Raw genomic sequence first — 13,641 nt, forward strand, 5'->3', positions numbered from 1 at the left:
ACACGTTTTTCCCAGGGATTAGTGGACCAACTGAGGACTGAAAGGATTATGAAATATCGAGTAAAAAACAAAAGGCTGTGATGAAACAAAGTGGGATGTCCATGTTGCAAACAATGCAACTGAAAATCCCTTAATGCAGTTTTAAATTACTCAGTGAAACAATACACAGAGAACAATATATTGTGTATCACACATACTGCACATGACTGTAATTTGCATTTGAATATTCAGAATTTAATTAGGATATTTTATGCACATTTGAGTGGTAATTAAATCAGTGTCCATTGTATTAAATAACCTAGAAAGAAATAATTCAGTGTTATACAACAGCTAGGGCTTGGCGATATAGCAATAAAAAATATATATATATTGTTCAAAAAAATGTTCTTTCTTTATATATAAATGCTGCCCTAACTAGGGTTTGTCATATTTAGTTATTTTTAAATGTGCACTTTATGGTCTTGATTTTTTTTTTTTAAAAAGGTACTCCTGTTATATAGTTTTTATGTTGACTTGTGTCACAAGTACTAAAAGTACTAGTGACATGTCACATTTGACTTTGACTGAACATTTGCTCTCACTTTGTGATCAAAATATCGGGATATATATCGTATATCGATATTCAGCCTAAATATATCGGGATATGACTTTTGGTCCATATCGCCCAGCCCTAACAACAGCCATGCATAAAGTGTATTTTCATGATGTTCCGTTTTGTTCCATTTTTCTAAACATGTTTGCTTGAAGTGCTCGAGACAAAATTGACTATTTCTAAAAGTGGCGGGGACATGACCCCAGCCTCCCCAGTGTAAATGACACCCATGGTTACCATCAACTTTACAAGTAAATCGAGCAGCCCTCCAATGCATCATGTCATTCCTGACATCACTGGGCACATTAAACTCTCACTAGATGGATTAGAGTATCATTTGAAGTCATTTACAGCTGTGGAAACTCCCTTAAAATAAATGAGCTCCTGAATAGAAACGGACTGGTAGCAGCTGCGTCTAACCCCCTACCCCCCGGCTCTCCAAACCCCTCCGGAAAGTCCCCAGAGATGCTTTATTTACCTCTACGTGTACTGCCACACACTAACACATACATAAAAACTGCATCACGACTCTCTGGACTAATAGAGAGGCGGTGTTACCCACGTCCAAATAGCTCAGCTGGTTGCACCTGCTCGGATGGGATTTCAAAATAAGTCATTTTGTAGACAGCCGCAGCAAATACTGCTATTGGCACTGGCATGTGAGAGGCTGGAATTTATGAATAAAATCAACAACCACTGGCTCTCCCACTTTCCTACCTCGCAGCCTGTGCTGGATCTAAATAAGAGCCTCTTTTCAGGAGTCGGCGCACACTTCGGGCAAGAAGAAGAAGCTGTCTCTAGCTCAGGTGGGCTCATTTTCTTGCCAATATTTCCCTTGGCTGTGACCAACTCCACCTTGTAATTGGCCCACTTATGTCAAGTGGTCATCCCGATTGAGAAGAAAGTATTAACACAATGACCCATGAGCCAGCGGAATATTAAAAAGTAGTTAAGATTAAAGTGCAATGCTGCCAAAAGCGGACACTGTAACTAACTTTTTTCCTCATTCTCATGTTCTTTCTCTTTAATCCTTTGCTCTTCCTCATTAGTAAAATTAATCTAGCTGTCAGTGCTGCAGTGGCTCCCGATTCCTCCCCCTTTCTTCTTTCTTAAAAGACGTCCATTACCTTTCCTCAAGGAAGCCTGCTCGCAGCATTCTCCCCTTTCTGAAAATATTTTTCCACTGCCCCGTCCAAACCATGAGGGCCTTTCTTTGGACACACACATGCATCATGATTTGCTGCGCATTCATTCTTGCTCTGTGCATTTTAACTTCCTCACCACCTGAGTGATAAAGCACTCAATTTTTGGAGAAAAAAAAAGAAAATTGGTGAAACTCTTCCCCCCTCAAAAGGGATGAGAATTTCTGAGATTATCAGATGTGACGATCTCAATCATTGCTTTTGATGGACCAAGTGGAAGCCAGCAATCTGAATGAACAAGTCTCCGGCAGAATCGCTCACACAAGGCTGTGTCAGGTAGAGGTGTGAATCAGCGGATCGGCCCCACGATACGATTTTATCTCGATACTTGAGTCACGCTACGATATTACTGTGATTTTAAGCATTTTAAGCAACAACTGCAGCATTTTCTCAAACTTTTCCTCAACTTTAAGCTTCACTGCTCTGAATATTTTTGAATGAATGAAAGCCTAACTTTGTAGCGTTATTTCGAGAACTTCCCAACACGATATCCTGACGCACATGATACCTATATATTCTAGTTTCATATGATACCTCTATCTCTAGTATATTCCTAAAAGTGAGCCCGCTACGGCCATCTGAACGCTAAAAAAATCGATAATTGGCGGCCATGAATCGATATAATATTGCCACGCAAAATATTGCGATACTATATATACTGTATACTGTATCGTTTTTTTCCTCCACCTCTACTGTCTGAAAGGTAACACTAGGTTTGATGGAGCATGTACTGGATAAACAGAGACATTTGTTTGTGGAAATTGAATATTTTGATAATTTATCAGGATTTAGATACATGATAAAAAGGGAAATAGTGTAACAACAAACATTTGAGTAGAGTAAGAGCTGGAAATTGAGAGATTTTGAAGACGATCACGTATCAGCTCAGAAATACGTGATTGATTCCAGCCTGAGTCTCATACACACCTGTAAACACACAAAGCTCCACACAAAAAAGAGATCAACACTAAAGTAAACACCAGTGTAGGCACATTGCTTGAGGCAATTTTCAATCTAAAACTGATGGAAAGAAAGGCCCCTGAAGCTGATTCCTGTGCAGGAGACAGAAGGAGGAGGAGGAGGTAGTGGCGGAGGAGAGGAAGGAGCCTCTCCGCTGCATCGGCCTTGATGTTGGAGGACGCATCTGCAATAAGAGGTCACGCCTGGTTGGCAGCAGGGATTTACAGGCCCTTGAAGAAGAACCCACCCCTGTTCCCTCAAAAAAAAAAAAAAAAAACCATCCCCCTTCCCAGGCCCCTCTGGGAGCTGGTGGAAGGTTCGGGTCCCAGTGTAAATATATTTTTTCTCTATCAAAGACACATTTTCCAACCACTGTCAAAAGTGGAGGAGGGTGCTTTGGAGGGGGGAGGGCTACAAGAAGAGAGAAAGAGTTGAGGGTAAAAAATTTTCCCCTCTTCTCCCCCCACCCCCTCTCTCTCTCGTCTGCTGCTGCTGCTCTAGCAACATCTGGCACTGTTTATCACCTGGCCTGCTGGTTCAAGCAGGAAGGGAAAGGCTGGAAGGGGAACATGCTGTAGTGCCAACCTGAGGTCTGCTATAGCAGGATTAAAAGATGATTCCCATTTATTGCGAATGTGGGTCCTGTTTCTGTGAAACAGCAACATCGCTGAAAGAAAACGTCTGATAAGAATGGGTTGGTAGTCATCAGTATTTGACGACCTATGAATGAGACCCAAAAATCACACTACAGAGCCACAAACTGCATCTTTAACATAGAAAGTCACTGAGATGTTAAAGGTATACTATGTAGGATTTCCCTAAACAATGTATAGAATCCCTCAAACATCATAACCCACTAGAAGTGTGTGGCAGTGTCTGTATCAGCAGAGACCCTACTCCTTTAGGAGTTCATAAAACAAACAAAACAGTGAGCCACGCATAACGCATTGATGCTATAATGGATGGACCGGAGAAATACTCTGCTGCTGTTGGTTATTACATAAGCCTCACGTCCACACAATCACAGAAGAATAGAGTTTCTGACAATCTGCCAAGAAATGTAATATTATCAGCTTGATGTAGCTAAAGTATCGTAGCAAAAGACATCATATGACATAACTTTCTTTATCTGTGTCATTGTGTTGCCGGTCCACTGTATAATAGATACATTTTTAGCCTTCAACTCTTCTGCCACTCCTTTAACAAAATAGTCTACAGTGCTGTGCAGAAGTCTTAGGCAGGTGTGGAAAAAATGCTGTAAAATAAGAATACTTTGAAAAATAGAAATGTTAACAGTTTATTTCTATCAATTAACAAAATGCAAAGTGAGTGAACAGAAGAAAAGTCTAAATCAAATCAATATTTGGTGTGACCATCATTTGCCTTCAAACCAGCATTAATTCTTCTAGGCATATTTTCACATCTGTCTAAGACTTTTGCACAGCACTGTAGATCAGAGGATAAAATTAAATTTCAAGTTAGTTTCAGACGAACAGACAGACAGATTTTATTGATCCCTGAGGGGAAATTGTGTTGTCGTAACAACAGGTGACTTTGAGAAAGTTAAAAAAGAACAAAATTAGAAAGTGAGAAGCAAAAAGTTAACACAAGACAAGATATGTACAGTTAAAATCATACAGAAGAAGTTTCACCTATTCATCCACCAAGACTTCCTCCCTATATGTAGTCTGCCACTTTTAATACTACTACCACTAGTACTACTACTACTACTGCTACTTCTACATCAGTCTGCCAGAAACATTTCTTGCAAAAAGGCCTGGGGCGAACTTCTTCCAACTGTGAATCGCACCAGATACTCGCCTTCTATTGTGTTATTTGCAGAGTGCACAGCAAAGCATCCCTCCCCCATCCCTGCGGTCCATCCATTCTAGCACCAACCCACATAAGAAAAACAAAGAATAATAATAATAATTTTGTTCAAAAACTCCACAGGGTCTACTGTGATTTTCCCAATAAGGAATAATGGCCACACCTACAAACAACTATTATTAGTCAAAATGATCGTCCTTCTGAAGCAGGATGAGGTCATGCACTTTACCTCATGATATTTAAGATATAAATGTAAAAAAATATGCGTTACTGCTGATGCAATCACGATACAAATTCCCTAACTGACTTGGAAGTAAGCAGAGAGCGAGACTTTTCCTGGAGCCTGGCATCAGTGACAGACGGAGAGAGAGAATATAGGCGAAAGACAAGGTTCACAGGACAATGAGGCCCATTGATACGGTGGAGACAGGACTGGGTGCCTCCAGCGCGCTGAGAACGGCTGACGGTGCACAGAGGCACAATGATTACAGTCTGCATTACAAATGGCTAAAACAGAGCCGTGGTCCTGCAGAGGCCACAGCATCAGGAGAGACCTTGACCAGATAGGTCTCAGAGCCTCAATATAGGCTCATTTCCTTCTCTTTAAGTCCTGTTTATTACAAGATAATCAAGAAAACCTTTCACATATGAAGCTGTTATTCATCCTTTTTTCCATAATGTGAAGATTAAAAATACTTTTCCTTTCCTGCATTTACTAATAAGTAATACAAAGTTATAAACAGCGCTGTAAAAAATGGCCAGTGACCTGAATAAAGACACTGATACAGGTGTATTTGTATATATGTGTCCGTATTCACTGCATTGGAGCAGTCAGTCGTTAGACTCACATTATTTCTAAATTTGACAAGGAGCGTCAGAGCTCTATTAGACTTTCTGTCAAGATTGTAAGTGCTTTCATGCTATTTATAAAAAAATAAATAAAGTCATGTTTCAAGGAGTAACACTTATGGTAAGGTAAATTTGTCAAATAGATATTCCACAAAAAGATTTGAAATTGAAAGAATTTGCAAAGTTTTTTGAGAAATTAAGGTAATTAAGCTTAGAGGCAGTTCGACACCACTCACCTAAAATCTGAAACGGTCTTACAAAAGCATACACTTATAATTGCGATTTCATAAAAAAAGTGTGATCTATCAAAAAGAAGATTCAGCTCAGTAGTTATCCAAGTCTCAGTGACCCATTAAAAGAGCATTTATAATGCCTTTCTTCATTTTTTTTTCATATATACGCTAGCGCTCAAAAGTTTTGGGTTCACCCAGAAAATGTCTGTGTTGTTTTCCATGAAAACAAACTGTTTTATTCATGAAATGAGTTACAGAATGAATCGAAAATATAGTAAAGACATTGACAAGTGTAGAAATAATAATCTTGTACAAGAACTGTACTCCAACTTTACCTCCAGATACTCAACTAGCCTGAGGAAGGATAATTTTATTGCTTCTCAAATCAGCACAAAACAGTTTTCAGCTGTGCTAACATAATGCTCAGGTGTTTTAATGATCAATGAGCCTTTCAACACTATAAACGTAGATTGACACAATGTGCCACTGGAACACAGGAGTGATGGTTGCTGACTTTTAAAAAATTGTGCTTTTTCTTTAAAAAATAAGGACATTTCTCAGTGACCCCAAACTTTTGAGCGGTAGTGTACATACAGTTATAATGTCAGATGTTCATATTAATTGTCGCCAAAGGTTCAAATAATGCTGCAAATGGATGTAAATCTACTCCAGGCATGTTTGATTATGTAGTTTTTGGTTTTGGAGCTTTTATTGTTTATTTTCATGGTGGAAAGTGCCACTGCTATACTCTCAGTCTTCCGGCTGCAATAATAGATGGTACAGAGACGGTAAGTGCTGCAAAAAAACGTTGACCAATCAGAGCAGACTGGGACTCCTCTTAAAGAGACAGGCGCTACTATGGAGGATCTCAGACAGAAGGTGAATAGAGGTGCAGCAGCTATGGGCAGTGTGAGAAAAATAAAATGTTTTCTTTTCACTTTAAGGAATGTTAACATGTTCTAGTAGAAACATTAACACACAAGTATAAACCAGAAAATGAGGATAATAGGTCCCCTTTAAAGTCTGAATAATTATACTACATCAAAGTATGACGATGTGTCACGAGTCCAAAGAGGTTTTGGTTTGAGCAGTTTTTTTGTGAAAGTGTGCCCTGTGCTTTGTTCATCAGGCACACTTCATAAAAAACTCAAGAGGTCAAGTCTAAAAAGCCTGACAAAGTAGTTGTTCTTCTCCTACCGTTTGTTTTTTTACAATCTCATTTTTTCCCCCATTTAGACTCAAAGGAATTCCATTGAGTTTTTGAGATAAGTGATGTTGCAACATCATTTTCCAGCTCCTGCCCACAGAGAAGCTGCTCTCTCTCATTCATGTCTCTGGGATCTTGCAAAACATCTTAGTTCTTGACGCCATCTATGGGGCTCATGCATAATTGCATCTAAATGCTTATTAAAATGCTGACTATGTCTCTATATAAAGAGGGCAGATTCACCCTAGAAAAAATAGTCTAAACCATCAAACTGGCATGACAGCAGACACAAGTTCCTTATTGTTTGCTTGTATTTTTTTTTGTTTTTTAAAACTTTTTACAGTTATGAATACTACATGGAGGTGTGCTCTACCTGTCTGTAGGTGCAAATGATGATCTCTCGCAGATGGTAGTGCATGGGGGTCATGGTCTCGCTGACAGAGTCCAGAGCCATGTCCACCTCTCTCTTCATCCTGTGGCCGTCGGGGAGCAGACGCACCAGCTGCATCACGACCTGCACACCAGCAACGGCAGACATTCATTATTTGGTGAGGTTTCAGCAACAAAGTTTGTGACAAGACTGCAAAATGTAACAAACACCACTTAAACTGATTCTTCTCCCTCCCACCTAACTTTGATGTTATTTTAATGAGTGCAGGTGCAGCGGCATTGTTTACTCAACAAGTTTTGTTTTTAAGGGGGGGAAAAAAAGCGTATTTTTTCATGTGTCTGGCATGTTAACTCACGATTAACGTCATTACGTCACAGCTGCATTTTGGAACAATCGCAATGTTGAGTATGTCCTGCATAGAATTAGTGCTTTTTATGTGTTATTATACATGCTTTGTTCAAGGTTTTTGATGCATTATGTAAAGCATTTTGAATCATCAAGGTAATATAAATAATCTTGCCTTGGCTTGGTTTCTGGCCATCCTGCCATGTTAAAATATATATTTTTGTACTATTAGAATAAAATAATATTTATACAAATACTATGAGAACTGATAAAGAAGTCGAGCTGTACATCTTGTGAAGGCTGTTGGAAAAAAATGTTTCTCTCATTATGCATCAGTAAGATTGGTTACCAAGCCTTGTTGGTGGCCCCTGTACAGAAACTGATGATAACACTGATAAGAAGAAAAAGAAACAGGAGGCAGAGAGGGAAGGAAGCCAAAGAGCAAGAACAGAACAGGCCTGCAGGCAAAACCCTGTTTACTAATTCAATGTGTGTCAGACGGACAGCATCAGCATGCAGCCCGACCACTGTCCTTCTGGAAAACAGTCTGTGTCAGGCTATGTAAAACTTTGACAGTTTTCTTTTCCCAAGGAACTATTTTTTCCACTGAAAGTCCCAATCCCAAGAATTTGGGTCCTTTAAAAAGGTTAAGCGTGTAGGATTTAGTGACACCTAGAGGTGAGATTATAGACTGCAACCAAGTGAATGCCCCTCCCCTTCACTCCTCCCTTGTTCACATATTCACCTTGCTTTAATCAAGCCAGTTTGACCCCAGGACAACATTTGTGTTAATTTACTCTATTCTCTTGAGACACGCCAGTGTTAAATCATTAACTGCTGTATTAAATAACTGCAACTGCTGCTTTAAACCTGCTGTGGAAGATACAGATACGGCTGAAAACCGATTAAGATTCTAAAATCAATTTCTTTATTAATCCCACAATGGGGATTTTCAACCTCTGCATTTAACGCATCCTTTTTAATTTAAATTTAATTTACATTTTTTAATTGCATCCTGTCTAGATAAATCATTAATCATCAATCAACAATTTCACCACCAGTTCATCAGTTCTTGCGTTCTACAGCGGTATGTACCCAAAATATGTGTGTGCCGAAATAACTACAACATGATGTCGATTCATAAAAAGCCATCAAAACAATCAAACAAGTTTTTAAATGGCTGTTTTCGAACGCCGTTGGGATTGATTACTATGCTGGCTGCTGCTTCTACATTGGTATGAATCAAAAATTAACAGATTAAGCTGTGATTGAAAAGCAATAAATGAATAAAAAGTATGCACAAATAACTACAACGTGATGTGTAAAAAAAAAATCTGAATTCAAGCTTCGTCAGATCTGTCTGCAGGAAGACAAGCAAACAACTTTCAAAATGCTTGTTTTCTGAATGGAGCTCAGATCAATCAGAGCTATGCGTTGGCGTTTGACGACTTGACTCAACAATCACACACTGCGCTTTTAATGCAGAACAATATTCAAGCAATGCCTAGGAGCTTCAAATGTACACAAGATAAAAAAGTTAAAAAAGTACATCTGTTTTTGTTATTTTCTTTCTTGCAATCTCTACTTCTTCTACTGTTCACTGACAGATTAGCTTACAGCAATACATTACACTCTTCTGACAAAAGTACATTTTTGCATCTTTATATATATTCACTCTAAACCAGCTAATGGAAACGTCTCTAACTCCCATTTTTCCTATAATGCACTCTGCTTACTCTATCTATGTACCATCTCCTTTGTGAAATATCAGCTGCTGAATGCTCTGCTGTTTTCACCAGCCAGTTGCTACATTGATGTGACTACCTGAGCTCACAATACATCACACAGGGGAGGATTATATCACACCACTTCAGCTCCTCCATCACATGAAGCTTTTTCACCTCACATAGCAACACCTCTTTGGCGGGTGAGATAATGGGGATGGCGACATCACACAACGCTCAGAGGTTGAATTGGAGGCAGGCGAGGTTACTGTGGCGACCGCTCTGTGTATCCCAGAAACTGTGGTGCCGCGCTGCTGTGATTGGCATGCGTTATTGTGTGCCTCTTTCTATGTGTCCATTACTATGGTGCCGGAGACACGGCCAGCAGGTTTCAACTACAGATTTACTGCCACAACTCTGACTCAAGAAAACACCAAACGGCTCTAAATTCACATTTAGACTGGAGGAGTAAAGACTTTGGATCCTGGATTTGTGTGGCCGATGCTTTTAATCACAGGTGTAGTTCAGAAAAGGGCTTTATAGTACTTGTTCCCAGTTGAATGGCAGGGCTTTGTGATTCATTAAAGAGGTTGCGTGAATCTCAATGAACAAAAGCTGCCCTGACCACAAGCAAACCTGCCTTTATTAACTCAACCTCACTAAATAAATTAAATCTTCAAGCTTCTGTTCTAAGGACTTTCATGCTCCCTGCTGGAGGTGGAGGGATTATTGTCAAGTATATTATTACATATACATATCTATTATTATTATTATTACTTTTATTTTTTCATATAGCTTTAAAATCTTTTTTATATTTTTTCTTTATATATATATATATATATATATATATATATATATATATATATGAATCTATTATTTTGCATGCATTTGTCTCTCACTGTTCAATATAAAAAATCTTTATGATATACATATCTATTTTAATTCTTTATCATTATTATTGCTTTTTTTCATATAACTTTAAAATCTTTTTTATATTTTTTTAATTTATGCTATTATTTTTTTATAATTCTAATCTAGCATGCATTTCTCTCTAATTGTTAATTTTTTTTCATGATTTTTCTTGCTTTGTCCTTATCAACTTGTCATCTGTGAAGCACTTTGAATTGCACTAACCTGCATTAGAGGTGCTAGACAAAAAATAAACTTTGATTTGTATGTTAATTGAAGTCTTATTATATGACGGCTTTTCAACATAAATCCAGTTGTTAATGTAGGTGATAACAAAGTGGTGTTTGGTATATTAAAAGGGCGTTGGCAGGTGGAAAGCTTTGATAAACATCTGCAATAGTTTGCAGAATAACCACAGTGCATCCACCCCACCCACCACCACCTGAAGATATGAGGTTGACAGTTTTTTGAGACCTGACCTCAGATGTGGTATGGAACCAGGCAGCAACTCATTTCACTTTTTTAACATGTAAGCACATCACTTTTGTTACACTGTGAAATGAGCTGACTACCCTCAAGGCTGTAATAGCTTTCATGTGATAAAGAGTTTTTATTTATTTTCAAGTATTTATTTGAAAGTGTCATTAATTTGTGAAAGAGTGCAAAGAGTTTCTTCAGCTGACCTGATCTTTACTCAAAGCATAAAAACTGCTTTTATTTATAAAATGTTTCTATTCCTTGTTTCATTCAATTCTTTAAGAGGATAAGAGGATAATAATAATTGCTGCCCTTTGGTTTGATTTCAGTTCCTTTTTTCTTTATTTTCTTTTAAAGATACCTGCCAAATGTCAGAGGTTTTTTTGTTAGCCAGACCTTGGGTTAATTAACACTCCAACAACACCCAGCATATATCTGATTTAAGAACTGCCTCTGATAATGTCTCATTATCAGCACTAAACTACTCCATAAAAAAGAAAAATCCTCAAATTTAAGATGTTGGAAATAAAAAATATTTGACATTTATGATTTTAAATAAATTACTATGTTAGGAACGCAATAATTGTTGCAACTCCAAACCCTTGTGCTAAGCTGGTGGAGGGTAAAACATTGTGAATAAAAATTTGGGTGCACACCAGGATACTCTGAACTCCACAAAAGCAATAAGTCATCCCCAAAACATTTTGTATCAATTGCTCAACACGTGTAACCTTGCATTCTTAAAGAAAACTAAAACATTTAGAAATCCTTCAAATGGGAATTCAGCAAAGCTAAATAAAAACATCTGTTAACAAACTTGTGCAGTGAAATCCGAGTCACATGTGCATTTTCACTTGAGAACAACAGTTTTCTTCAAGAAATCTAGATAACACGGGGTGAGCAACTGGCATATAAATAGCCGTCTTGGGTGAGAAGTATTTTTTTTAATTCTGTGGATTTATTATTAATTTTAGGTTAGTAGTTTGCACTTTATTCTGACATGAAATACACTACCGCTCAGTTGTTTGGGGTCACTTACAATTGCCACCCTAGTCCATCTCTACTTTGAGAGTAAAATGCTCAATTCTGCTTTTGCAATGTTTTTCTGCAGCATGTTCTGGCTCTGGCTGTTCACAGTCTACCGGCAGTGTTGGTGTGTGTGTGTGTGTGTGTGTGTGTGTGTGCGTGTGTGTACGTGTGTATGTGTGTGTCTGTGAGAGAGTGTTGCTTGCTGCTTTGCTTCTCCAGTTCTCACTTTCTCCAAGATTATTTATTTTTACGCCTTATTTCCCCTCATGTCATTCAGCCACACACATCCACTGATTTTATGGTCAATAGACAAGCTGCTGCGGGTCTCTGGCCGGCTCCGCTGTCCCCCGGCTTGTAGCGAGATCACCGGCGTTACAGCAGTGAGCGGTAGCGGGGTTAGTTGGTAGATTAGGCTTTTGCCAAATCCTGTCAGAAGCAAGGCTAAAACATCCTTTTTGGTGGTGAAACAGGAGTGTAAAGTCAAACGTTGTTCTTCTTTTAATCAACTTTCACTCTAAACTATTTAAAACGCCGTCTACAGCTAGATCGAAAGAGAGTTTCGCGTCTGATGCAGCCATGTTGGATGCATAAGAAAGCTACAAAACTACAAGCTTCCATCTGTCGAGTAGTACACGTCACTGTCTTGCCGTCCCTCCCCGTTCTGTGATTGGATCCCTAAAACAGGGCTAAGAAACGGCCATAGTTTCCAGACTGCCTGCAGGTCGAAATGAAATCGAGTGTGCAAGGCAGTATGGGTATACCCAGGCTATATGTTTTGAGTATGCATACCTCAAATTCTCCTTTTGTGTACTTTGCATCTGGAACGCTCACAATCTCATCATCAGCAAACTCTGGAAAACCCTGCAGGTGGAGGACACCGGATTTAATGTTACTTTTAATTTGATCAATTTTAGGTAAATGGTATTAGAATACTGACTTAAGAAAGCTTCTTACATTGAAGTGCCAGAGAGTCAGAACAGAGATGACCGTGGCGGTGGTGGTCCTGCCTTTGCCGTTGGAGCAGTTAAAAACGAACGCTGAGTGAGAGTCCTCAGCCAAGGCACTCTTCATGGCCTCCAGCAGCTTGTCAAAATCCTGAACAAGAACACACACTTATGAGTTCATGTGCAAACACACACACACACAAACTCTACCACAACATTTCTTTACATCAACAAAAAAGTGTATCATAAAGAAATTAAACAGCATATTTCATCACATGAAATCATATTCTCAACCTTAATTTTACAAATCATTTTAATTGAAATATTTTTGTGACTATATTAAATAACTACATTAAAATATGAAATTAATGCTAGATCAATTTGCTTTAAACTGACATACCCAATTTTTTACACTTTTTCTTAGAATTCTACTAGAAATGTTCAATCTTAATCATGAAGAAAATGCTAAACTACTATGTGAGTGGTTGTGAAAAAGTGCAAAATAATTAGATTTGCTTATCATCATATGTTAAAAACTTCACAATGACATTTTTAACCACTAGAGCGAGCCAAAGCCTTCTTCATTTTCACCTCTCATCATAACAAGTATTGTATTGTAGCAATTTCTGCCCCTGGTGCAGCATGTTTGTGAGCACACGTATGTTAATGCACTCCTTTACATCTTTACCTCCTCCTTTGGCGCGCTGCAGTCCGACAGGGGGATGCGCTTGCAGACGAGGCCCTGGTGGGAGCTTTTGTGCTGGCTGAAGATCTCCTGGACCGTCAGGCAGCTTTTAAACATCTTCATCTGTTTCTCCTGCTCCAGCGTCACCTCGAGCCACTTCTGAGCTCGCAGGATCTCCTCCTTCAGAGACACTTCCAGTTTCTACAGACGTGAGAGCATTTTACTTCACTTTCACTGCACTCTTCACCACATATCTGATTGTAA

At 38.7% G+C, this 13,641-nt stretch overlaps 1 protein-coding gene across 4 annotated transcripts in view; it reads right to left on the minus strand.

The window, feature by feature from the left end:
* pald1a (phosphatase domain containing paladin 1a) overlaps positions 1 to 13,641 on the minus strand; it is a 66,171-nt gene that overhangs the window by 30,621 nt on the left and 21,909 nt on the right. For all 4 annotated transcript variants that reach the window (XM_059324573.1, XM_059324572.1, XM_059324574.1 and 1 more), the window contains exons 15-18: positions 13,381 to 13,578; positions 12,703 to 12,843; positions 12,538 to 12,609; positions 7,247 to 7,387 (exon numbers count right to left, since the gene is read on the minus strand). In XM_059324573.1, the coding sequence (XP_059180556.1) occupies positions 7,247 to 7,387; positions 12,538 to 12,609; positions 12,703 to 12,843; positions 13,381 to 13,578 (552 nt within the window). The remainder of the gene's footprint in view (positions 1 to 7,246; positions 7,388 to 12,537; positions 12,610 to 12,702; positions 12,844 to 13,380; positions 13,579 to 13,641) is intronic.

The sequence above is a fragment of the Centropristis striata genome, chromosome 21 (genome assembly GCF_030273125.1).
Source record: "Centropristis striata isolate RG_2023a ecotype Rhode Island chromosome 21, C.striata_1.0, whole genome shotgun sequence".
Classification (NCBI taxonomy): domain Eukaryota; kingdom Metazoa; phylum Chordata; class Actinopteri; order Perciformes; family Serranidae; genus Centropristis; species Centropristis striata.